Source organism: Capra hircus, chromosome 5 (assembly GCF_001704415.2).
Source record: "Capra hircus breed San Clemente chromosome 5, ASM170441v1, whole genome shotgun sequence".
In the NCBI taxonomy this organism is placed as follows: domain Eukaryota; kingdom Metazoa; phylum Chordata; class Mammalia; order Artiodactyla; family Bovidae; genus Capra; species Capra hircus.
Genome location: NC_030812.1, coordinates 34589318 through 34614666, shown reverse-complemented (window position 1 = coordinate 34614666; position 25349 = coordinate 34589318). Strand labels below are relative to the sequence as shown.

At 41.9% G+C, this 25349-nt stretch overlaps 1 protein-coding gene across 2 annotated transcripts in view; it reads left to right on the top strand.

Annotated features, from left to right (window-relative positions):
- ANO6 (anoctamin 6) overlaps nucleotides 1-25349 on the top strand; it is a 233530-nt gene that overhangs the window by 42436 nt on the left and 165745 nt on the right. The window contains exon 2 of one of the 2 annotated variants that reach the window (XM_005680057.3): nucleotides 14512-14571. The exons of the other annotated variant lie outside the window; for it this stretch is intronic. Coding sequence (XP_005680114.3) covers nucleotides 14512-14571 — 60 coding nt within the window. The remainder of the gene's footprint in view (nucleotides 1-14511; nucleotides 14572-25349) is intronic. 2 annotated transcript variants of the gene reach the window in all.

Sequence of the window (25349 nt, the reverse complement as noted above, 5' to 3'; positions counted from 1 at the left end):
CCTAGCTGCAGCTGAAGGGGATGCATGTGGGCACCCACAGGGCAGTCACTCGCCGGCTGGGACCACCAAGGGCCTGGTCACCATTGGCACTTCTGGTAGTGGCTCCATACCTGCTTTTCTAGTTCCTTTCAACAAGCAGGCCATTCCTGCCTTTTTGTTTGCTCCATCCAAGTCATAACAGTGTTCTTTTCCTGATAGTCGAAGCAACTCTCCAGGGCAGGAAGCACGATGAGGTTGAAAGCCTCGGAAGGGAATGGAAGCACCATATGTTTTATTCTGAAAATAAAGAGGTGAATATGTGAGGAGAATATGAACGTATATACAGTAACCATAGCAATTCAGTGACAGTGGTATTAAACAGACTGCATTAACAGATTACAACATCATTAACCCCCCAGAGACACTGTAGGGTCAGCTCGTTCATTGCTCAGCAGCCAGTAAAGAGGCGTGTGAATTGCCTGACTCCTAGAATCCTGTCCGGGCAGGCCCAGTGTCCTCTGCTCCTGCTCCTTTCAGCTATAGTAACACCTGGGCATACCTCTGTTGTAGAGCATGTCGCACTGTGGTGAACTTGGTAGTACTCTTTTCTTCCACAAGTCAAGACTAGCTTCTTTTTGAATGTCCAGGTTTTAGTGCTAGGCCCAGGACATGTTTATTGAAAGAATGCACTTGAGCTTTCTAGCCTGAAGGTTGTGGGCTTCAGAGTTTGGCCTGCACAAAGGGCAGCCTGAACAACTGAAGATTTCCATTATCTTTGCTTGATTCCTTTCCTCCTTTGCCCTGTGAGGCACTGAAGAGAAAGAGCTAATAAGAAAGGGAGCAGATCTTCTGCATAGATAAGACTGCTCTTTTGAAGGAAGGGATTTGATGCATTATTGAATCTGATGCAATCTCAGAAGCTATCAGCTTGCTGAACACTGTTGATAATGATGACGCAAAGGAAGGGACAAAGGTTACAATGGAAGCAGACGTGGAGGGCACTCTTGGTCACACTTGGCTCTGTCTCGGGCATACCCACACGCCCCCATCAGTTAGCCCAAGTCAAATGACCTTCAGAACCATAATGATTCGTTGTATTTTCCAAGGGCAACACTGGGATGCATAGAACAGGTGACTGCCTTGTGTGAAAGAATTCAGAGGATTCCTTACAGTGTGGGAAGAATTCACAGAGGGCTCAGAGGAGCCACAGCATGTTTAAAGCAATGAAAAGTTTTAAGATGGGAACACTGAAGGAGGAATTGAAGGGTGGCTTCATGATCTCAGGTGTATGAAGTACACAGAGTATAGTGATTAGTATTTTCCTATTACTAAAGAAGGCTGCCCAGGTGGCACTAGTGGTAAAGGAACTCCTCCCACCCCTGCCTCCCCCGACTGCCACTGCAAGAGATGTGGGTCTGATGCCTGGGTTGGGAAGATCCTCTGGAGTAGAAAATGGCAACCCGATTCCAATATTCTTGCCTAGAAAATTCCATGGGCAGAGGAACCTGGCAGGCTATAGTCCATAGAGTCACACAGAGTTGGACACAATTGAAACGACTTGAGAAGGCAATGGCACCCCACTCCAGCACTCTTGCCTGGAAAATCCCATGGATGGAGGAGCCTGGTGGGCTGCAGTCCATGGGGTCGCTAAGAGTCGGACACGACTGAGCGACTTCACTTTCACTCTTCACTTTCATGCATTGGAGAAGGAAATGGCAACCCACTCCAGTGTTCTTGCCTGGAGAATCCCAGGGATGGGGGAGCCTAATGGGCTGCCGTCTCTGGGGTCGCACAGAGTCGGACACAACTGAAGCGACGCAGCAGCAGCAGCACACATTACTAAGGAACAGAGAATAGAAAATTGTTTTGAACTATATCATGAGGGCTTCTGAATTAATGGGATAAACTAAAAGATTGTTGAAACTATCTTCCTGTACTCCAGTCATGTTAACTCGATGAGTTATAGACAGTTGATTATTTCATTTATACTGTTCCTTTGCCAGATTAGACTCTTGATCTAAAGAAGGAAACAGAGAAAACCAATGATACGGATTGAGACCTACTGACCGCAGGCTCTGCTCTGGGTTTCCTATGTCTTGGATTTGCTGATATCATCCCATTTAATACTCAAGGGGTAGGTATTATTATGGCTATTTATTTGAGGCCAGGAACACTCAAGATGACAATCATAGGTGGCAGTCCTAGGTCTTTGTTATATGTTAACTTCAGTCCTGAGTTTGTGCAACTCTAGAGGCCTTGCTTCTCATTTATCCGTAAATGTGATGAATCTCATGTTTACTGAGGTCTTCTGGATGCCTCATTCTCTATGAGGCGTTCCAGACGGGCCCATCCCAGGTCCGGAAAGCTTTCACCTCTGAGAACAACCATGCATTTGATCCAGTTTGGCACTTGAATGTCCAAAAACAGTCATCTGTTGCTATTTCTCAGCCAGGACAAAACATACTTAAGGAGAAGAAAATTTGTAATATGTGCTTTCTAGCATAGCAAGAAGAAAAAGACATTTCAGTATAATAAAGTTAAAAATTTTAATCCTGCGTGCCTTTTAATTTTGCATGCCTTTTGGGTTGTCTTCATAGTGTAGGCAAGCACAGATGGTATGCAGTATACAAGCACATCAAGGATCATAGCAAGGTGAATGATTCCCATCCAGATTAAACCTGTTGATAGACAAACCTTCCTATCCCCAGCAGCTGCCATACCACATATTTTTCTGACTGTGAGTGTTATACAGTCAGCCCTCTATATCCACAGGCTCTGCATCCACAAATTCAATCAACCGTGGATCAAAAATATACCAAAAAACATTTCTAGAAAGTTCCAGAAAGCAGAACTTGAATTTGCCACAAGCCAACAACTATTTACTTAGTATCTACACTGCATTAGGTATTATAAGTAGTCTAGAGATGACTTAAAGCATATAGGAGGATATGTGGAGGTTATATGTAAATACTTCACCATTTTATATGAGGGACTTGGGAATCCTGGATTTGGGTAACTTCAGGGGATTCTGGAACCAGTCACCCGCAGAGACCAGGGGGCAACTGTAAGTGGGCCATTGTAGATATTTTGGGGAAAAAAACAGAAAACTGTAAATAAAACAAAAATCACCCATAATGCTACTGCTCAAAGATAAACCAAACACGAGCACCTTAGTGTACTTCTCTCCAGTTTTTTAAGAACACAGAATTTTATATAGAGTTTAGACACACAGTATCCTATCTTTTCACTTGCCTCATAAGCATTTCCTAATATTTATTCTTCACTGTGGCAAAGTATACAATACATAAAATTGACCTTTTAATCCAATTTCAGGCTCGTAAAGAACCCGCCTGCCAATGGAGGAGACGCAGGTTCGGTCTCTGGGTCAGGAAGATCCCCTGGATGAGGGAATGGGCTACCCACTCCAGTATTCTTGCCTGGAAAATCCGATGAACAAGGGAGCCTGGTGGGCTACAGTCCATGGGGTCACAGAGAGTCGGACAAGACTTAGCGACTGAGCACGCATATCCAATTTCAGATGTGTGATTCAGTGGCATTGTATATGTTCACTGCTCTTGTGTTTAGGATCTTTTCATCAGCAGCATTCCTTATATTAAAAAATGCTTCCCTAACCACATTTAATAGCTGCATGATACGCCACAAGGCAGAATTGCTGTGGAAACCTTTGCTAGCAAACATGTCTCAAATAGTTACTGTGCTCACTGTCAGGTAGACTTTATGGGTGAAGCTGTGAACAAAACAATTTTTGCCTCCTGGATCTTAAGTCTACTGAAGAGGTTGTCTACCAGCCAGCAGTTTGATTATTGTAGAGGGTAAGCACGGGTCTGTGGAGGAGAGTTTAAGTGGAGGTTCAGTTTGGTTCAGTTCCGTTCAGTCGCTCAGTTGTGTCCGACTGTTTGTGACCCCGTGGACTACAGCATGCCAGGCCTCCCTGTCCATCACCAACTCCTGGAGTTACTGACTCATGCCTATTGAGTTGGTGACGCCACCAACCATCTCATCCTCTGTCATTCCCTTCTCCTTCCGCCTTCAATCTTTCCCAGCATCAGGATCTTTTCAATGAGTCAGCTCTTCTCATCAGGTGGCCAAAGTATTGGAGTTTCAGCTTCAACATCAGTCCTTCCAATGAACACTCCTGATTTCCTTTGGGATGGACTGGTTGGATCTCCTTGCTGTCCAAGGGACTCTCAAGAGTCTTCTCCAACACCACAGTTTAAAAGCATCAATTCTTCTGCGCTCAGCTTTCTTTATAGTTCAACTCTCACATCCATACATGACTACTGGAAAAACTACTACATCTACATAGTCTTGACTAGATAGACCTTTGTTGACAAATATGCTGTCTAGGTTGGTCATAGCTTTCCCTCCAAGGAGCAAGTGTCTTTTAATTTCATGGCTGCAGTCACCATCTGCAGTGATTTTGGAGCCCCCCAAAATAAAGTCAGCCCTTGTTTCCACAGTTTTCTCCATCTATTTGCCATGAAGTGATGGGACCAGATGCCATGATCTTTGTTTTCTGAATGTTGAGCTTTAACTTTTTCACTCTCCTCTTTCAGTGGTAAGTTGAGGTACCATTTACACAGTCATCCCTTGATTATTGTATCTCTGAGGTGTGGCAGATTGTTTTACTGTTATGCGTAATACTGTGAGATAATTGTAGGTATAAATATTTGTTCGCATTTCAGATTATCTTATGAAAATTCTGAAGAGGAGAATTCCTGGACTACTGCTTGTGACAGGGCCATAAGTGTGTTCTGTTCGATCTCTGGTTGGTGTCAATCACTGTACCATTCTCAAGGTAGAGAATGGTGACCTAACATTTTCACTGCCTATTGCACCTGATGAACTCCATCAGCTTTTTAATGAATTCATGTCTTATTGCACTCGGCAGGATTGTGTGAGGCATTGGGGTTGAGTGAAGAGTGTTGCCTCACTGGGAGGAACGTGGGAGCGCAGAGGCAGAGGGATCATGGCTGAGGTGGACATCGCACAGGGAACATTTGGACTGTCTGGCTGTTTGTACTCATTTCATAGGCTTTGGTTTGGATCAGGCTTCAGGGCTGTGCTCTGTGTATATGCTGACAAGCTTGGCTCTCTTCTGTGAAACTCTAGATGAGTGCACTTGAAACCCACTGTGCAATAAAAACAGCCTCTTAAAAAAAAGCATCTGTTTATCATCTGGACAGAAAACTTCTGGTCTGTTATCCAAGCTACAAGAGACTTTTGGATATGGTGCAGTATTGCCCTGTTCAGACACAGATGAAGAGTCAAGGGCTTAGAGAAGTTTCACATTCTAAAGGAGATCGGTTGGATGGACAGAGAAGAGAAATTCAACTCATTTCTCTTGATTTATCTGGTGGTCACCCCATTACCTGACCATGTTGTCTAAGCCTTTGTTTTTCTAAGAACCCTTTCTTCTTCCCCTCCTAAATTCCTGATTTTGTTCTCTGCTGTTTTCTTCCAAGATTTTACTCATTTTTAGTATTGAATATGTATGTTGTTATTTAGTTGCTAAGTTGTGTCCAACTTTTTTGCAACCCTATGGCTGTAGCCCACCAGGTTCCTCTGTCCATGAGATTTCCCGGGCAAGAATACTGGAGTGGTAGCTGTTTCCGTCTCCAGGGGATCTTCCTGACTCTGGGGTGGAACCCATTTCTCCTGCTTGGCAGGTGGATTCTTTAACTCTGAGTCCCTAGGGAAGCTCATTGAATGTATATATGGGCTGGCTAATACCTATCTTGAGTCATCACATGATGCTGGTGTGTTTGCATTCCTTTGGTTGACTAATTTCTTTGGCCGCTAACTCTCTCTTCATTTTGGCCTTGTTGTTTATTGGAAAGTTTCTCTTGGCTCTGGCAAAGCTAATCAGTTATTCTTTATTTTTTTCCTTACTCCCTTTGTGTTAGTCCCTTTGGTAATTTTGTTGGGTTTTGTGGGGGGGTTTTGTTAGTTCTCTTTTTTAAATTAATTTTAAGAAGTAACATATATTCCAGTGAGATAGTGAATGTGGAAACCTGGTTCAGGGCCAAAGAGTAAGCAGTTTTTAAATAGATCATGTATGTTGATAATAGTAAGATTAGCACAGATTAATACATTCTCTGATGTATTAATTTCATCTGATACATAAAGGTTAGTTGGTAAACCTTTTACTGTGAATACACATGTATTTGTGTGTGTGTGTCTGTCGCTCAGTTGTGTCAGATTCTTTGCCACCCCATGGACTGTAGCCCACCAGACTCCTCTGTCCATGAAATTCTGCAGACAAGAACACTTCTGTGGATTACCATGCCCTTCTTCAGGGGATCTTCCCAGCCCAGGGATAGAACCTGGGTCTCCTGCATTGCAGGCAGATTCTTTACCGTTGCCTGAGCCACCAGGGAAGCAAATTTATGTAAATGTGGGTCTCCTTTTTTTATGTGTAGTAACTCTTCCTTCTAAGGTCAACTTGACCAAAAAAAAAAAAAAAGAAGTTAACGTGTTGTGTTGGACTACATGTTGCTATCTTCAGTAGAACTTCATCTACCTATTGACTCTAAATATAGAGCTGTGAAAGTGAAGGTCGCTGTCATGTCCGACTCTTTGCTACTCCATGGACTATAGAGCTGTGGTCCAGAAAACGATCTTAAAAAGCCAGAGCACCAAATTTGGTGTGAGGCTGTCAGCCCCAATATGAGGTAAAAATTATTATGCAGTTGGAAAATTCTGTAGTTTAGATTCTAAACAATTTCTGGTAATCAGTATCTCAAAATAATTTAGTTATCAGGTCTTTTCATTTATGAGAGAAAGGAACAATTCCTCATTTATCTAAAGTCTTTATGTTGTCTATTCCATCCTTAATTAAAAAGGCATTGGCATTTTTATTATAAAAATAGTTATTCTGGATTTATAGCTGAGTCTGTTAATTTTTCATTCCAATCCCAAAGAAAGGCAATGCCAAAGAATGCTCAAACTGCCGCACAATTGCACTGATCTCACATGCTGGTAAAGTACTGCTCAAAATTCTCCAAGCCAGGCTTCAACAATATGTGAACCGTGAACTTCCAGATGTTCAAGCTGGTTTTAGGGAAGGCAGAGGAACCAGAGATCAAATTGCCAACGTTCACTGGATCATTGAAAAAGCAAGAGAGTTCCAGAAAAATATCTATTTCTGCTTTATTGACTATGCCAAAGCCTTTGACTGTGTGGATCACAATAACTGTGGAAAATTCTGAAAGAGGTAGGAATACCAGACCACCTGACCTGCCTCTTGAGAAACCTGTATGCAGGTCAGGAGGCAGCAGTCAGAACTGGACATGGAGCAACAGACTGGTTCCAAATAGGAAAAGGAGTACGTCAAGGCTGTATATTGTCACCCTGCTTATTTAACTTCTATGCAGAGTACATCATGAGAAACGCTGGGCTGGATGAAGCACAAGCTAGAATCAAGATTGCCAGGAGAAATATCAATAACCTCAGATATGCAGATGACACCACCGTTATGGCAGAAAGTGAGGAAGAACTAAAGAGCCTCTTGATGAAAGTGAAAGAGCCTCTTGAGAAAAGTGAAAGAGGAGAGTGAAAAAGTTGGCTTAGAGCTCAACATTCAGAAAACAAAGATCACAGCATCCGATCCCATCATTTCATGGCAAATAGATGGGGAAACAGTGGCTGATTTTATTTTGGGGGGCTTGAAAATCACTGCAGATGGTGACTGCAGCCATGAAATTAAAAGACACTTACTCCTTAGAAGGAAAGCTATGACCAACTTAGACAGCATATTAAAAAGCAGAGACATTAGTTTGTCAACAAAAGTCTGTCTGGTCAAGGCTATGGTTTTTCCAGTAGTCATGTATGGATGTGAGAGTTGGACTATAAAGAAAGCTGAGTGCAGAAGAATTGATGCTTTTGAACTGTGGTGTTGGAGAAGACTCTTGAGAGTCCCTTGGACTGCAAGATCCAACTAGTCCATCCTAAAGTAGATCAGTCCTGAGTGTTCATTGGAAGGACCGATGTTGAAGCTGAAACTCCAATATTTTGGCCACCTGATGTGAAGAGCTGACTTATTTGAAAAGAACCTGTTGTTGGGAAAGATTGAAGGCAGGAGGAGAAAGGGATGACACAGGATGAGATGGTTGGTTGGCATCACTGACTCAATGGACATGAATTTGGGTGGACTCCAGGAGTTGATGATGGACAGAGAGGCCTGGCGTGCTGCCATTCATGGGGTCACAAAGAGTTGGACACAACTGAGCAACTGAACTGAACTGTTAATTTAGTGTTTTAAAACTGATTAACCTTTAACCTGTATAGTTACTTTTATACAAAATCAACTGAAAAATTGATTTTGGAGTATCTTGACTTTTAAAGATCATTTCAGACATCTGATTTTCCTGTGTTAGGTTAGGTCTCCTGTATTTGATAAATTAAGTTCTGGAGATAAGGAATGAATGCTCTTCCAAAACAGCCATATCCATCCTCTGTTTAAGGGACCTGAGAATCCAAGGAGACACACCTTGCTTCTGCACCTCACACTTTTCTCTCACTCATTTCTTTGTCTAGCTTCCAGCATGGAATACTCATGATGATAATAGCAATTACATTTTCTTAAGTGCTTATTGTCAGGCCATATGTTCTGCCCACTTTAGTGTTCACAGGCATAGGTATGGAGTTAGGGTAGTGTGATGCCCATTTTATAGATCAGGAAGCAGACTTTGTCCAGGAGGTCACCTGATTGTCTCCTTTGAGTGACCCATTGATTGATTGATTCTTGTCACTTCCCTACTGTCAGGAGCCGAGTTAGGCATTACTGACAAAATAGAGGCACAGCCCTAAACCCCCTCCCTTTGTTGCGTAGGCACGGACCCGGAATGAAGGAGTTAGGTTTTGTGATTCTGACTTGTTTTTTCCTTTCCTCGGCTGAGCTGACTGAAGAGACTATTAAGGTGCTTATTGTTTTTGAGAGGAGCAGGAGAAGGCATAAAGCCTTCTGCAGCTGTGCTCAAAGAATAATTCATAAAGTTAATCACTGACATTTGTTCAAGGACTTTTACAAAAAAGTGTTCCAGGGTGAGCACAGAGGCTGCAGCTTGAGACCGTGGGAGGGATTCCTATCTGAAGCCTATTTGTGAGAAAAGTGTTTATGGCAAAGGAGTTTGCTGAATTTAGGGCTTAGGAATAATTAAAATAGTTAGAAGCTAAAGATTTAAGGATTGCTGTAATGTTACAATATTCTACTATAGCTTATAAAAATCAGGGACTTTAGAGATATTATTAGCTAGAAGCCCTTTCTAAGAAATAGTGAACTTAGGATACTAGGGGCAAACAGGACTTAGAAAGATAAGAAAGAAACTGAGGAATGTGGTATGCAGCCCAGACGTTAGCATGAGTTACAGTGTATTCACAAGGACACATGAGAAGAAGTAGATAAGAGAATCGCTGAGGAAGGAACTCCTTTTGAGGGGCAACAGTGACTTTTGGAGAAAAATAAATCCTGGTCAGTGGGAACTAAAGATATCAAACCTCTGACCTAATGATTTTGTAAAGGTATAAAAGAGAATCATAAGCTTGAAATAAACAGGCAGTCCAAGAAAACTGAGAGGCTGCCTCAGTTTCTCTCACCGACACCGCCCACCCCTTCAGGCTGAATCCCTGGCTGCTGGAGCTGGACTCCGGCACCCTGCCACCTCTGGTCCAGTCTGCACGTCAGTGCTGGTCCCGTCTGTGTTCTTTAGTATTCTCTTTTAGAAACATCTTTAAAACCTCCCCAGACGTTAATCAGTCTACAGGTTGGCCCCAACTTCTTTTCCTTTATATCCCATAACCTCCTTATACAGGACCTGCCCCACAGGCCCTGGGGTGAGCATACTGTGTCTTTTCCCCACTGCCCCAGCACAGGCAAACACCTGTGTGCCAAGCACTCTGTTAGGATCTTAAGTACACAGTTCTTGGTTCAAAATTTTTTCCTCAGTGCCCAGGCAGACCTGGACACATTACCTCTCCTTAGCCTCCACATGTCTAATCCAAATTGGTTTCCAACTCTTGCCCTTGGTGAAGCTTTCCCTAACCAGTCAAAGCAGCAGTGAGTCTGGCTTCCTCTGAATGGGACCTACACTGCCTGTACCAGATATATGTCTTCTAGATTTATTCTTCTTCTCATGTGCCTGAATCTCAGCCTACTTCTAGGTTATGGAATCTATAAGTAAAGTCTGTTTCAGTTTATCTTTGATTACTATACTCTACTTTTTAAAGGGAAGATTGATTAATCTATAAAAATATATAAAATTTCATAAATTTTAGCCTTGGACTATCATACTTTCAGTAAAATATATTGCATTGTGACCTGAGACCAGATGTATTAAAGTATAAAAAATCAGATGGGTGCATAAATATATCATATGGCTGTTTCTCTGGACTATTTTTTAAGAAACCCAGATACCAAATCTTTTATTTTTAAAATTGATTAATAGTATTATAGTTACACTTTCTTCTCCATTAGTTATCAGCGCAAGAAGAAAGCCTTTTGAATATGTGAAGCCTTTAAAAGACACTAATAAAATATCTTGAACTTTGAGTTATGAGAGTTGTTAAAAATATCATAAAAGATAAATGACATGAATGGACTGAGTCCTGACTGAGGTGGGAACCCTGTTCTAGTCCTGGCTCAAGTCACTAACCGGGGTCACCCTGATTTAGTCAGAAGCACAATGAGCCTCAATTTCTTCACGTCAGATGAGGCCATCTACATCATTGCAGACATGGTGGGGTTTTGACCACTGAAGACTTCTGGGTACCTCTCTCCATGTTATGTTAGCTTGAACTGCATCCATCTGTTTGTGTATATACAAGTGTTCCTGGGAGATATTGTGGGCTCGATTTCAGACCACCATGATGAAGCAAAGAATGCAGCAAAGCACACGTCACAGTATAGTGAATACTGTGATAAAGCAAGTCAAAATTTTTATTTCCCACTGCATATAAAAGTTTACACTATTCTGTAGTCTATTAAGTATATAATAGCATTATTTCATATAAACAATGTGTATAACTTCATTTAAAACTATTTTATTGCTAAAAAATACTAACCATTACCTGAAAGTCAGAAAGGCATCTGACTTTCATTATCAGAAAGTTAGCATCTTTTTGCTGATGGAAGGTGGTTGCTTTTGATCAGGGTGGTGGTTTCTGTGGCAGTTTCTTAAAATAACCCAACAATGGAGTTTGCCACATTCCTTGACTCTTCCTTTCACTTGAATACTTAAGAGGCCCTTGTAGTGTTATTAATTAGCCTAGTTTCAATATTGTGGTAAGTATCTCAGGGAATAGGGAGACCCAGGGCAAAGGAGCAGGATGGGGAACAGCTGGTCAATGGAGCAGAACACACACAATATGTATTATTTGTTGTCTTATGTAGGTGCAGTTCATGGCACCCCAAAACAATTACAATAATAATGTCAAAGATCGCTGATCCCAGATTGCTGTAACAAATATAACGACAGTGAAAAAGTCTCAAATGTTGTGAGAATTAGCAAAATGTGACCCAGAGACATGAAGTACCAAATGCTATTTTGGAAAAATGGTACCAATAAACTTGCTTGATACAGGATTCCGCCAGCCCTTCAATTTGTTTAAAAAAAAAAAAGAAAAGGCAGTATCTGCAAAGTGCAGTAAATGAAGTGCAATAAAATAAGGTCTGTTTGTACTGTGTTAGTGTACTAGGACCTCCCTACAAAATGCCAGACTGGGAGGGCTGAGCACTAGCATTTATTTTCTCACAGTTCTGTAGCCGGTGAAGTCCAAGGTCAGGCTGTCAGCAGATTTGGTTTCTTCTGGGGCCTCTCTCCTTGGCCTGCAGACCTCACCTTGTCACTGTGTCCTCACATGGTCCTTCCTCTCTGTGTGAACACCCCCAAGGTCTTTCCATATCCATATTTCCTCTGTTTTTAAGGACACCGATCAGATTGGACTAGGGCCCACTCTAACAATGTCGTTTTAACTTTATCATCTCTTTAGAGGCCTGTCTCCAAATAGAGTCACATTCTGAGGTATCAGGAATTAGAGCTTCTACAGATGAATTTTGAGGAGATGCAGTTCAGCCCATGATATCTATTTAAAATAGCATTCATTTGTTTTACATTACTTAGAGACTAGTACAAACAGAAAACCAAAAATAGCCTTCCTTGTTAATGCCTGTTATTTAAAAGCAGTGAGGTGGTAGGCACATGAAAAGATAACTCAGACTGTATTGAGGTTGTAAAAGGAAGAATGACACCCTCCTTGCCCCCTCCTCCTACTATAAGGCAGCTTCTTTAAAAACATTTACACCAATACGTGTTTACTGTACGGAGTCCAGGAGCATTTTTTTTTCAGGCCCTAATGTATCATCCAGAGTACATATTATGTCTGCACATGCTCTGAATTCGCCTTCTTTTAAATGGCTATCCAATATTTCGTTGTGTGCGTACCAGATTTTAATTTAACTAGTCATTTATTAATAGGCACTCAGGTTGTTTCCAACCTCCCCAGCCACCACGCCCCCCCGCCTTTATAAACAATGGAGTTCTTTTAAATACCGATCTTGGAAAGTATAGTAACAGGTCACCTAATAAAAATAACTGGCACCTGATTTTGGTGACAACAGCCAGTGTTTATCACCTTCCTGTTTCTTGGTTCTTATTGGGATTGTTGTGAAAGGTGCGTGTCTTTCTCACCCTCCAGTCCCTGACCCTATGCTAGTACCTCTTCTTCCTGCATAATGTGAGGGGAGGACCTTCCCTGGGCAGCCTTAGGTCATCTTTGTCCAGTGGTCCTTCCTCCTCAGGGAAAAAGGCTCTCCCAACTCAACAGCCATAGGCTATTTCTAGTTAAGCAAAACCATTTTTCTTGCAAGAATTGCTGTTTCCGTGTCCACAATGACACATGAATCCTTTCTGGCTGCTCCTACCCTTTGGAGAGGGGCCAGCTTTCTAATGGAATGTGAACAGTCTTACTGCTAATCAAGATTTAGAGCTGAGACCAGGATGCCCAGCCACTCATTGGATTTGCAGACCCTCCAAGCTAACAGCAGCAGCTCCAAGATTAAGTACAGAGCAGGGGCCCCAGCCCTGTTCTCTAGGCCCTCTCTCTGTTCCCAGACCCAGCCTCTTAGCCACAGGTATCATCTGGTGTTATTTTATAAGCTGTGCCACCATGCAGATGTTCTTTTCTGAAGAATTACTTTCATTTCTAACTCATTTCAGGAAATGAGGCAGTCTATCAGAGGTGTTCTTCATTTCCAGACCTCCAGAGAGTTCATTTTCTCCTGGGATTTCTAACCACATGTGGGCAGTGCTTTATTTACCCAGATGTGGGAAATAACAGTAATGAACAGCCTTCATCTGAAGCAGCTCTTCCATCCCTGAAGAATTTCATGTGAGGTCCCAGAGGTAGCTTATGCTCTTATTAATGTAAATATTTCTGAGACTTTGGTTTCATGACGCTTGTAGACATGCTGTGTGTATGAGCTTGGTGCAGGCAAAATATAATTTAGCAACAGATTTAAAAGGTAGTCTGGAGTGTTTCTAATTACTGTTTGTTTAGTTCAGTATTGCCTAATAAGTGGATTTAAGTAACCTTGGGGGTAGGGAATGTAATGTTCATATTACAGTCAACCATGCAAATCAGATTCAGAGTATTGCAGAGAACACACCATGGAGTCATTTTATAGACGCAGTTCATGGAATTTTGAATTTAGAACTGAGAGCATTTTGGGATGGACGTTTTCTACCTGTCATGCATCAACATGAATTATACACATATCCCAAAATCAGCCTTACTGTGGGGTACAACTCTGTATAAAATCTATGGGTAGCTTTTGCCACTCAGTTCTTTCTTTAATTTGGCACAAAAATTCTCATTCTTATGGGAGAAATGGGCTTTTCTGTCCTTCCCTTTCCCATCTTTCATTGGCCATATTGGAAACTGAAGTTGTGAGAGGGCCTAGAACAGTGGTTCTCAGCCTGAGCTGCACCAGGGAATCAGCCTGGGAATCTTCAAAAATACTGATGTCAGGGTCCCACCCCAGAGAGTCTTGCTTAATTTCTGGGAATGCAGGCTACACTGGGAGGATGTGATGGCGCACTAAGAGTTGAGAACCACAGGCTTGAGGGCTCATCTCACCCAGGGGTTCTCAGCCCAGACTGCAGGTAAGGATCACCTGGAAAGCTGTTGCAAAAAAAAAAAAAAAAAAAACTACTGCCCCACCAGTTAAAACCACATTTTGTGGGGGATCCAGGATCCAGGAATTTTAGAAAGCTCCCAGATGATTTCTGATGCACTGCAAGGGTTAAAGTCAACTGACACAATCTAACCATTCCATATCCTAGATGAGGAAAAGGAGAGCTGGAAAGGTCAGATGGCTTGCTCAAGGTCGGATCCTGGTTGCTCTGCAGGCAGGTCTGGAATTCAGGTCTGACGCCTTTGACTGGTTTGTCTGCTGCCTAGCCTGGCCCAGGTATATTTGTTTGTTGTATTTATTGATGCCTCCTCATTCTTTAGGTAATGTTCCTGCCTCCAAGAGGCCTTTAATGGCTCCTCCCACTCTCCCATCCAGCCTGGGTAAGATGTCCATCCTTTATATTTAACAGCACTCTCCTTACCATTCCCCTCAGACTGTCAGCTCTAGAAGGACAAGATCCATGTCTTTCTTGTGCTTTTGGTAATTTGCTGGCATAGGATGAAGAAGTGCACGCTCAGTAGTGTCTTCACACGCTAGCAAGTTGATGAAAGGACAAGAAAGACAGCGGCCTTGTCCTTCTAGAGCTGACAGTCTGAGGGCAATATTTGGTGAATTGAAATTCCCTAACTCTTTATTTGCCAGTTAGCCCTCATGAGTTGTTAGAGCAAATGTTATTGTTTCCTCTCCAACCGCCCACTGTGTTGTGGGTCAGGATCTCAAACACAAAGACTGCCCACCTTTGCCTTGCAAGAGAGAGAGTTGGGAGGGGGAGACTTTATCAAGGAGATTTTGATGACAAAGTAATGAAAGCAAGATTTCTATGACTTTACCTGTTGCTCAGGGTAAAGCGTGTGTATAACACCTAGGGACTTCCAAATAACATAAGTGTGTGGTGGTGGTGGTGTAGTTGCTAAGTCATGGCTGACTCTTGCGACCCCCATGGACTAGGAACCTACCAGGCTCCTCTGTCCATGGGATTCTCCAGGCAAGAATACTGGAGTGGGTTGCCATTTCCTTCTCCAGGGGATCTTCTCAACCCAGGAATCGAACCCGGGTCTCCTGCACAGCAGGCAGATTCTTTACTGACTGAGCTACCAGGGAAGCCCTATACACAAGTGTGTGTAGCATCAGTGAAGGGAAGCACCTAGCGTTACCGTAAGACAAATTGAAAATAATACTCTTTTATAAAAAATTTTTTTTTAATATCCTTTATCATGTTGTGTATGTAACTAACCACATCCACTAGCATAGCTGAATTAAATTCTTTGGCTTTTCTGGGTGAGTATTTTAAAGTCTGTTCAACTGATTAAAAGAGATCAAGATGGCAGCATAGAAGGATACAAAACTCACTCCTCACATAAGCGTAGAAAAAATTATATCTACAAATAGAATAATTCTCACAAAAAAACAACCAGACACTTGGGGAAGATCTCTTAAATGGACAGAGCTGCTCAAGAAAGATCCCCGTGGAACTGAGTAGGACTGAAAATAATGAGACCAGCTCCCCTGGCAGGGATCTATAAAGGAGAGAGTGTCTGCACAGGCAGGTTGCTTTGTGAAACTCCTGTGTCTGCTGGGACGCCTGCCAGGACGGATAGGGAGCTGGAGGGGCCTGGACTCTGCTCTTGAGGAACATGCACATGCTGGCTTGCTAGTAGTCAGGACAGAGTGAGTCCAGCACTGACACTGAGGACTGCCACCTCAGTGCATTTCCAAGCCTGAAATTCATGATAGGTGGGGCAGCTAGTATGTGCTGCTGCTGCTGCTGCTGCTGCTGCTGCTGCTAAGTCACTTCAGTCGTGTCTGACTCTGTGCAACCCCATAGACGGCAGCCCATCAGGCTCCCCAGTCCCTGGGATTCTCCAGGCAAGAACACTGGAGTGGGTTGCCATGTCCTTCTCCAATGAATGAAAGTAAAAAGTGAAAGTCCTAAAACTCCAGCGAAGGCACCCTGGGAGAAGACTTGGTCTAGCTTCATGGTGACAGCCTGGAGGACTTGAAGTGTGGTCCGTTGTTCGTATGAGTAGGGCAGGATATGGGTCCTCCAGGGGAGCTCCATTGTTATTGATAGCTACCTCATAGCAGGGCTCGGCTCTGGTGATTTATGCTCTTGTAAGCATGTACAGGGTGGGGTTAGGGCTGACATCTGAGCATATTTGCCGTCCGAGAGTGGGGGCAGGTTGGAACAGCAGTGGACTTTATTCAAGTGCATGTGACATGGCTGATGGCATCACAGAATCCCATGTCCTTGGTGGACAGGCCCAGGCAGGAGTGTGTAGCAGTTTCCTCATCCACCTCACACCAAAGCTTGGAGCTAGATCTGGGGTGGACGGGTCTAGGAAGAGACCTGACAGAGGCAACGTAGGTAGGCCACCTTAGTTTTTGGAGCCACAGTGCTCCGGACCCTCCACCAGCTTTGCACTAGGTCTGAGATGAATATATCAGAGAATGGAATGTGACCTTGGGCTAATTTGGGCAACATCTTGGATACCTGCATGAGAAGCACATAGGTTCACTGTGACCACATGAGTCTCACTTGCTTCAGAGTGAGACTTATATATTGTCCTTATATATTTAAGGACAATGGAGCTTTATTGAACCTGACCCTCTGGATTTCTGCTCCAACAGCTGTGGAGCAGACCTCACAACTGAGAGGGCTGTGACAGCCGAGGAGCAAAGAGGAGGCACTGCCCAACCCCCAGTGCAGGAACTGGACACCAGAATGTCAGTCGCACCCCCTATCAAGGGGATGATGCCCAGCACACTCTGAGGAAAGATGTGGCGGGCATTTCTACCAGAAATAGCTCCAGCACCAAAAATATTGGACACCCTACGCAGGAATGGATGTACTCAGTCCCTCAGTCATGTCTGATTCTTTGCAATCCCATGGACTGTAGCCTGCCAGGCTCCTCTGTCCATGGGATTTTCCTGGCAAGAACACTGGAGCTGGTTGCTGTTTTCTCCTCCAGGGGATCTTCCTGATCCAGGGATCAAACCCAATTCTGCAGCATCTCCTGCATAGAAAAGAGGCAAGAATCTATAGGAAAGGGAAAAATCATAATAGGAAAGGCAAATATATAAAATGATTGAAGATCATTTAGCTAAGCCAGGACATAGATTAAAAAAAGAATCAGAATTTTTTTTGTGTGTATGTGAAAGTAGTTATAACTACAATTAATAGAAAAGATAAACAAGATGTCAAATAGGACCTCAAAATCACAAAATGTGGAGGGAGGGGGGTAAAAAAAAATGTTTTAGAATGTGTTTGAACTTGTATGACTAATAGTCTAAAGACAGTCATTATAGTTACAGATCACCACACTTAAAAACCAGGGTAACCATGAATCAAGATTATATAGTAGATTCACAAAAATAAATAACAAACTCAAGAATAATTCAGGAGGAAACCATCAAATCACAAAAGGACAAACAAAAAGATGAAATGAACAAGAAGAATTACAAAGTTAACTAGAAAATAAGGTTTAAAATGGCAGTTAATATATATTTATCAAGAATTACTTCAAATGTCTTTGGACGAAATGCTCTGAACAAAAGACATAGAATTACATATTGGATTAAAAAAAAAAAACAAGAACCTACAATATACTGCCTATGAGGGACTCATTTTAGGTTGAAAGACACACATAGATTGAAAGTGGGGGGATGGAAAAAGATATTTCATGCAAATAGAATCTGTAGGAAAATAGGGTTAGCAATACTCATATCAGACAAAGTAGGCTTCAAAGCAAAGTCCATAAAGAAAGACAAAAATGGGATGAGGGGGACACATTTATACCTGTGACTGATTCATGTCAATGTATGGCAAAAACCAGCACAATATTGTAAAGTAATTAACCTCTAATTAAAATAAATAATTTAAAAAGAAAGACCAAAAAAAGACACTACATAATGATAAGGATTAATACAAGAAGAGAATTTTACACTCATTAACATATGTACACCCAGTTTAGAAACACCTGGGCTTCCCTGGTAGCTCAGGTGGTATAGAATCTGCCTCCATTGCAGGAGACCCCGGTTCAATTCCTGGGTTGGGACGTTCCTCTGGAGAAGGCATAAATTACCCACTCCAGTATTCTTGGGCTTCCCTGGTGGCTCAGATGGTAAAGAATCTGCCTGTAGTGCAGGAGATGTAGATTTGATCCCTGGGTTGGGAAGATCCCCTGGAAGAGTGATGGCAATCCACTCCAGGATTCTTGCCTGGAGAATCCCCATGGACAGAGGAGCCTCATGGGCTATAGTCCATGGGGTCACAAAGAGTCAGATACAACTGAGTGACTTAAGCAGAGCACATAGAAGCACCTAAATATGTAAAACAAATACTAACAGACATAGAGGGAGAAATTGACAGAAATACAGTTAGAGTTGGAGACTTTAATACCACTCTGACATCACTGGACAGATCAACCAGACAAAATTAATAAGTCAACAGAGATATCAAGTGACTCAATTTAACTTAATATACAGGACACTACATCCAAAAAATACTGAATACACATTCTTTTCAAGTGCGCCTGAAACATTCTCTATGATTGACCACGAATTAGAACACAAAACAAGCCTCAACAAATTTAAGGGGATAGAAATTATTTCAAACATTTTTGAGCACAACGGAATGGAACTAGAAATCAACCACAGAAAGAAAAACAGGAAAAACAAAAGGCATCGAGACCAAACAACATTTTTCAGTAAAACCAGTGGATCAATGGTGAAGTTAAAGAAAACATCAGAAAATTCTTCAAGTTCAGTGACAATGAAAACACAACCTTACAAAAATCTGTAGGGTGTAGCAGAAGCAGTTCAAGAGTTAGAACTGGACATGGAACAACAGACTGGTTCCAAACTGCGAAAGGAGTACGTCAAGGCTGTATATTGTCACCCTGCTTATTTAACTTATATGCAGAGCACATCATGCAAAATGCCAGGCTGGATGAAGCACAAGAGGGAATCAAGATTTCCAGGAGAAATATCAATAACCTCAGATATGCAGATGACACCACCCTTATGGCAGAAAGCAGAGAGGAACTAAAGAGTCTCTTGATGAAAGTGAAAGAGGAGAGTGAAAAAGCTGGCTTGATATTCAGCTTTCAAAAAATGAAGATCATGGCATCCAGTCCCATCACTTCATGGCAAATAGATGAGGAAACAATGGAAACAGCAACACTTTATTTTCTTGGGCTCCAAAATCACTGCACATGGTGACTGCAGCCATGAATTGAAAGACGCTTGCTCCATGGAAGAAAAGCTATGACCAACCTAGACAGCATATTAAAAAGCAGAGACATTACTTTACTGACAAGGTCTGTATAGTCAAATTTATGGTTTTTCCAGTAATGTATGGATGTGAGAGTTTGACCATAAAGAAGTCTGAGTGCCAAAGAATTGATGCTTTTGAGCTATGGTGTTGGAGAATGCTGTTGAGAGTCCATTGGACTACACAGAGATGAAACCAGTCAATCTGAAAGGAAATCAATCTTGAGTATTCTTTGAAAGGACTGATGCTGAAACTGAAGCTCCAATGCTTTGGCCACCTCGTGTGAAGAACTGACTCACTGGGAAAGACAGCCGATACCACCGAAATACAAAAAATCCAAAGAAAATTCTGTGAACAATTTGGCAACCTATAAGAAGTGAATGAGTTTCTGAAAATATATATCCTGTCAAAACTGAATCAATAAAAAAGATATTTTGAACAGACAAATCACTAAAAGTGAAATAGAATCTATAATAATAATAGTAATAATAAAGCTCCGTACAAACAAAAGTCAAGACCAGAATGATTCACTGGGGAATTCTACCAAACATATAAAGAAGTCCTTCTTAAACTATTCCAGAAGATTAAGGAGAAGGGAGTACTCCCAAATTCATCTGTGAAGCCACCATCACCCTTATACCAAAACCATACAAAGATTCCATGAAAAAAGAAAATGATAACAGGTAAATACCTTTGAATATAGATGAGAAAATTCTCAACAAAATATCACCAAACCAAATCCAACAATAACAAAAAAAGATCATACACCATAATCAAGTTGGATTCATTCCAAGGTAGCAAGGATGGTTCAGCATACACAAACCAATGTGATATACCACATTAACAAAAGAAAAGACAAAAATCATATCATCATCTCAGTAGAGGCCAAAAATTTTTGTAAAATTCAACATCCATTCATGATAAAAATCTCTCACCAGAGTGGGTATAGAGGGAACATTTCTCAACATAATAAAAGCCATTTATTACAAACCCACAACGAACATAATACTTAAGGTGAAAGCTGAAAGCTGAAAGCTTTTTTTTTTTTACCAAATTCATGAAGAAGGCAAAGACACCCACTTCTCACCATTTCTATTCAACATAGCATTGGAAGTCCTAGCCACAGCAATCAGACAAGCAAAAGAAATAAAAGTATCCAAATTGAAAACAGAGAGGTAAGAGTATCATTATTTGCAGATAACATGGTATTTTATAGAGAAACCTAAATATGCCACATGGAAACTATTAGAACTGATAAATTAAGCAAGGAAACAGGATCCAAAATTAATATATAGAAACCTGTAGCATTTCTTTGCCCTACAATGAAATATCAGAAAGCAAAAGTAAAGATCTCATTTATAATCACACCAAACACATACATATTCACACAGAGAGAAGAATGTAGGTGTAAACTTAACAAAGAAGTCAAAAGACCTCTATGCTGCAATTACGAAAGATTGATAAAGGACACTGAAGGTGATTCAAAGAAATGAGGGGAATACCATGCTCTTGGATTGGAAGAGGATATAACATTGTTAAAATGCTCTTAATACCTACCATACCTATAGCACTCTACAGATTTAATGTGACCTCTGTCAAAATTCCCAGGACATTTTTCACAGAACTAGAATGAATAATTCTAAAATTTATATTGAGCCACAGAAAAACCAGAGTTGCCAAAGCAGTACTGAAGAAAAACACAACTGGAGGCATAACCCTTCCAGATGTTAGACAGTGCTACAAAGCTATAATAATCAAAACAGAATGGTATTGGCACAGAGATGGACATAAAAATCAATGGAACTATATTTAATATCTTATAATAAACCATAGTGAAAATAATCTGAACATATATATATATATATGTACCTGAAAAATAAAAAATGAAAATAACAATGAAAAAGTATCACTCTTCTGTCATCTCAGTTGCTTAAGGTCATGTTTATCCTATTACCTTGTTATTTGAAAATTGGTTCCAGATTTTCATTATTTATGTTTACTATTATAGCCATTACAGAAATTTGTCTTAGAATATAGTCAGTATCTCTTTACCTTACAGGTGGCCTGGAGGCTCCATACAGGGTAGCAGAAAGTTGCTGTTTTTCTCATTTGGAGAATTCAAAGTTAAAAGCTTTTGGAGTCAAGTCTACCAACTGGGCTACATTGTTGGGTAGATGTTAAGATGGATGTAAAGAGGTTGCAGTCAGTAGCCAGTAATGACCCATGTGTATGAAATCTTTCTGAAGTCTTACTAAGATTTCATAGGTTCAGAGTTTTTATACTGCACGTAAGTGACAGTATAGCAGAGTATAAGGGAAGCCACTGTTCATTGGGAAATCTTCCTCAAACTAATGTCCTTAAAATTTTCTGGAGAAAGCTAAGTTACTTAGCTGGAGGTAAATATACAACATTTTATATTATAATTTCATTATATTGTGGAATAAAAGTCAACATTTGTGTAACTTTTTAAGGTAAGAAATTTTAAAGAAGCATTTTAAATTTCTTTGAAATTTTAAAGAACCACTTTTTCCAGGCTCTTCTTTGCTGCTACTTGGATGAAAAATTAACCAATAAAGGTTTTTGCTAAGTAACCAACTTCTGTCTCACCAATTTTGAAGGCTGAGGAGTACATCCAAGGGGAAGGAGGGAAAGGAAGAGTCTACTAAATATGTAAGACACCATGTTTTCACCCATATTGTGCCATCAAATATGACTGCTCAGCAAATTAGGAATTATTCACATTGATTTTTGCATGTGAAGAGGTCTGTACTCACCTCTCCACTAGGGAGCAGAGCCAGAATCTGAATCCTGTCTGTCTTGATTCCAGAGTCCTAGTACTTTTTCCTTAACACGGCCTTTCATGAGAATGAAGATATCTCCAAAAGAGCCTGGTTATTAACTCTGAGCATTTGCTGTGCTGGTGGAAGAAGGCTGGCCTTAGTTCCCCTAGAGTTGCTATTAAACACCAGTCAGTTAACATTTACAGACGTATGTGACACAGTTAAAAGCACGTCCTCACAATGTCTTATAAAGTTCTGATTTTAAAATGACATGTTGTTATTGTAGTGACCCTCAAGAGTTCCAGTGTATTCATTGTCATGATTTTAAAGGGAGGAAAGAAATGGTCAGCAGTGGCTATTTTTAGCCACAAGACATACAGTGTCAGAATTTTGTGGTCTCACTCAGACATCATGCCTTTGATTTGAGGGAGGCAGCAAAGCAAAATGATTGATAGTTTATGCTTTGCCCTGCAGTTCCTGAGCTGGAGAAGCCTGGCTCTACTATATGCTGTGTGATGGTAGGCAAGAGACCTGACCTCTATGCCTTAGTTTCCTTGTCAGTAAGACAAAAACAGTAACAGCTTGATTGCTGTGTATCTGCTTACAACTTTGATACAGTTAGTGCTCAGAAAGTGTCCCTATTCCAGGAATGTTATCTCAGAGCATCCTTCATGAGTCACAGAAGCCCCTGCACTTTCTTCTGGAGCTTGTGCTTATCTCAGCAGCCCTGGGCTTGGCCGACCACTCCCTCCTTCCTGAAATTCTTCCTTCCCTTGGCTTCCGTGATGCTCCTCCATCTTGATTCTGCTCACAGCTCCCTCAATTCTTCCATATCCTCTGCTGGATCTGTCTTTCCCCATTCCTGGTCCTTAAACTTTGCAGCCCCGAGGGCTTTGTTCTCTGTCCTATTCCCCATCTTAACTTACTCCTCTGTGATCTTCACTTTCGGGGCCTCAATACCTTAAATGACATGTTGATGACTTCACAGACTTATCTTCAATTCCTATCTCTCCCTTGCTTTGTCTGTTTTACCTCTTGACTTGTTTGTCTAACAGACATCTCAATTTTGACACGTCCAAAACCCAGTTCTTGATTTCTTTTCTAACCCCACACGCCTGTTGTTGCTCATCTCAGTTGCCCAGCCACGAAACTGAAGTCATCTTTGATCACTGCGTTTCTCTCCCATCTCATATGTGAGCCATTAGCATCCATTCCGAATGCAAGTGCTCCTAACCTCCCACCCACACTCCTAAATCCAAGTGCAGACTGCCACCAAATCTTGTGGGAATTCTGCAGCCACTGCCTAAGTGGGCCTCAGCTGTGTACCTTTCACTCCAAGTTCAGACAACAGTCACAGCGATCCTTCTGTGTTAGACTTTTATAAGATCTTCAGTGGATTCCCTCCAAGTAGTGTACAGTTCGAACTCTCAGCCATGTTGTACTTAAGGCCCCTGCTCCCACTCTGTCTCTTCCTGCCTGGCCTGTCTCTTTTTAAGTGCCCTAGACACACCAGACTCTCTCTGTTCCCTGGCAAGCTGCATGCCCTAGCCCTACCCCAGAATGCTGTCCTCATCCCCTCTCACCTCCCAACCCCCTCCTGTCTAGAATTCCTTTTTTTGCACTTCATTTAGTTCTCTCTCAAAGCCACCCACTCTGAGCTGGCTCTCTGACTCATTTGAAATATCACTGTTACTCTGTGTCCCCTTCACATGCTTTACTTGTTTTCAAAGCATTTCTCCCCACCCGAAATATGCGAATGGGTATTTGTTTATTACCTCTGTCCTCTGGCATGGTGAAAGCTCCCTAAGGATGATGTCCTGGTGCTTAATACACATTTTCTGAACAACTGAAGGAATAGGGAATTAATGCTCTGGTGTGTGTGCTCAGTCATGACAGTCGTGTCTGACTCTTTGTGACCCTATGGACTGTAGCCTCCAGGTTCCTCTGTCCATGGGATTCTCTGGGCAAGAATATTGGAGTGGGTTGCCATTTCCTACTGAAGAAAATCTTCTTGACCCAGGGATCAAACTTGCATCTCTGGCATCTCCAGCATTGTCAGGTGGATTCTTTGGTGCTGAGCCCCCTGGGAAGCCCCTAGTTCTTTGGTACCCCTATATTAAAAATGAAAGAGCCAGATATCTTCTTAGACCCTAATATCCCTGTCTCTCCCCCCCCGTTTTCTCTGTACCCTTTTAGAATTTCTAAAATGTCTGGATACACTATGGCTCTTTATTACTCATGTTACCTTTACCCTGGATGGTCTGATACCTTTTCTAATCACTCTTGTGTGGTTTCTCAGGGTTATTCAAGTTCCATGTGTCTCTGCCTCCAGTAAGTACATTCCCATCCTGCCTTACTAGATCTCTGAGTAGCTTTCAGCACAGTTTTCCATTCTGTTCTTGAAATTCCCTTCTACCTACTAGCCATTTGTTGGTCCTTTGCTGGCATCTCCTTTTGGGGACCTCTGAATGTGGAGAATTCTTCAAGTTGTGCCTTAGGCCTGCTTCTCACTCTGCACGCTTATTGGTTCCCAGGGCTTCGCTAAGTTGCTTCCGTCGTGTCCGACTCTGTGCGACCCCATAGACGGCAGCCCACCAGGCTCTGCCGTCCCTGGGATTCTCCAGGCAAGAACACTAGAGTGGGTTGCCATTTCCTTCTCCAATGCATGAAAGTGAAATGTGAAAGTGAAGTCACTGAGTCGTGTCCAACTCTCAGCGACCCCATGAACTGCAGTCTACCAGGCTCCTCCATCTATTGGATTTTCCAGGCAAGAGTACTGGAGTGGGGTGCCATTGCCCTCTTCGTCCCAGGGCTTTACATACCATCAATTAGCTGACGACTCCCCATTGTACGTATGTGTCCAGTACTGACCTCTTCTGACCTCCAGGCCCCACATCTGACTGCTTCCTGGACACTTTCGGATGCCTCATGCTCAAGGAGAACTCTCGATTCACTTCCAGAGCATATCTCCCTGAACCTGCCTTTCCACATCCCATCTTGATAGCATCATCCTCCCCATTTGCAAAAAGTCAGAAACTTGGGTATCATCCTGGGTTTCTACTTCATTGTCCTCCTTTGTTCCGATACCTTTGTTGTTCAGCTGGTA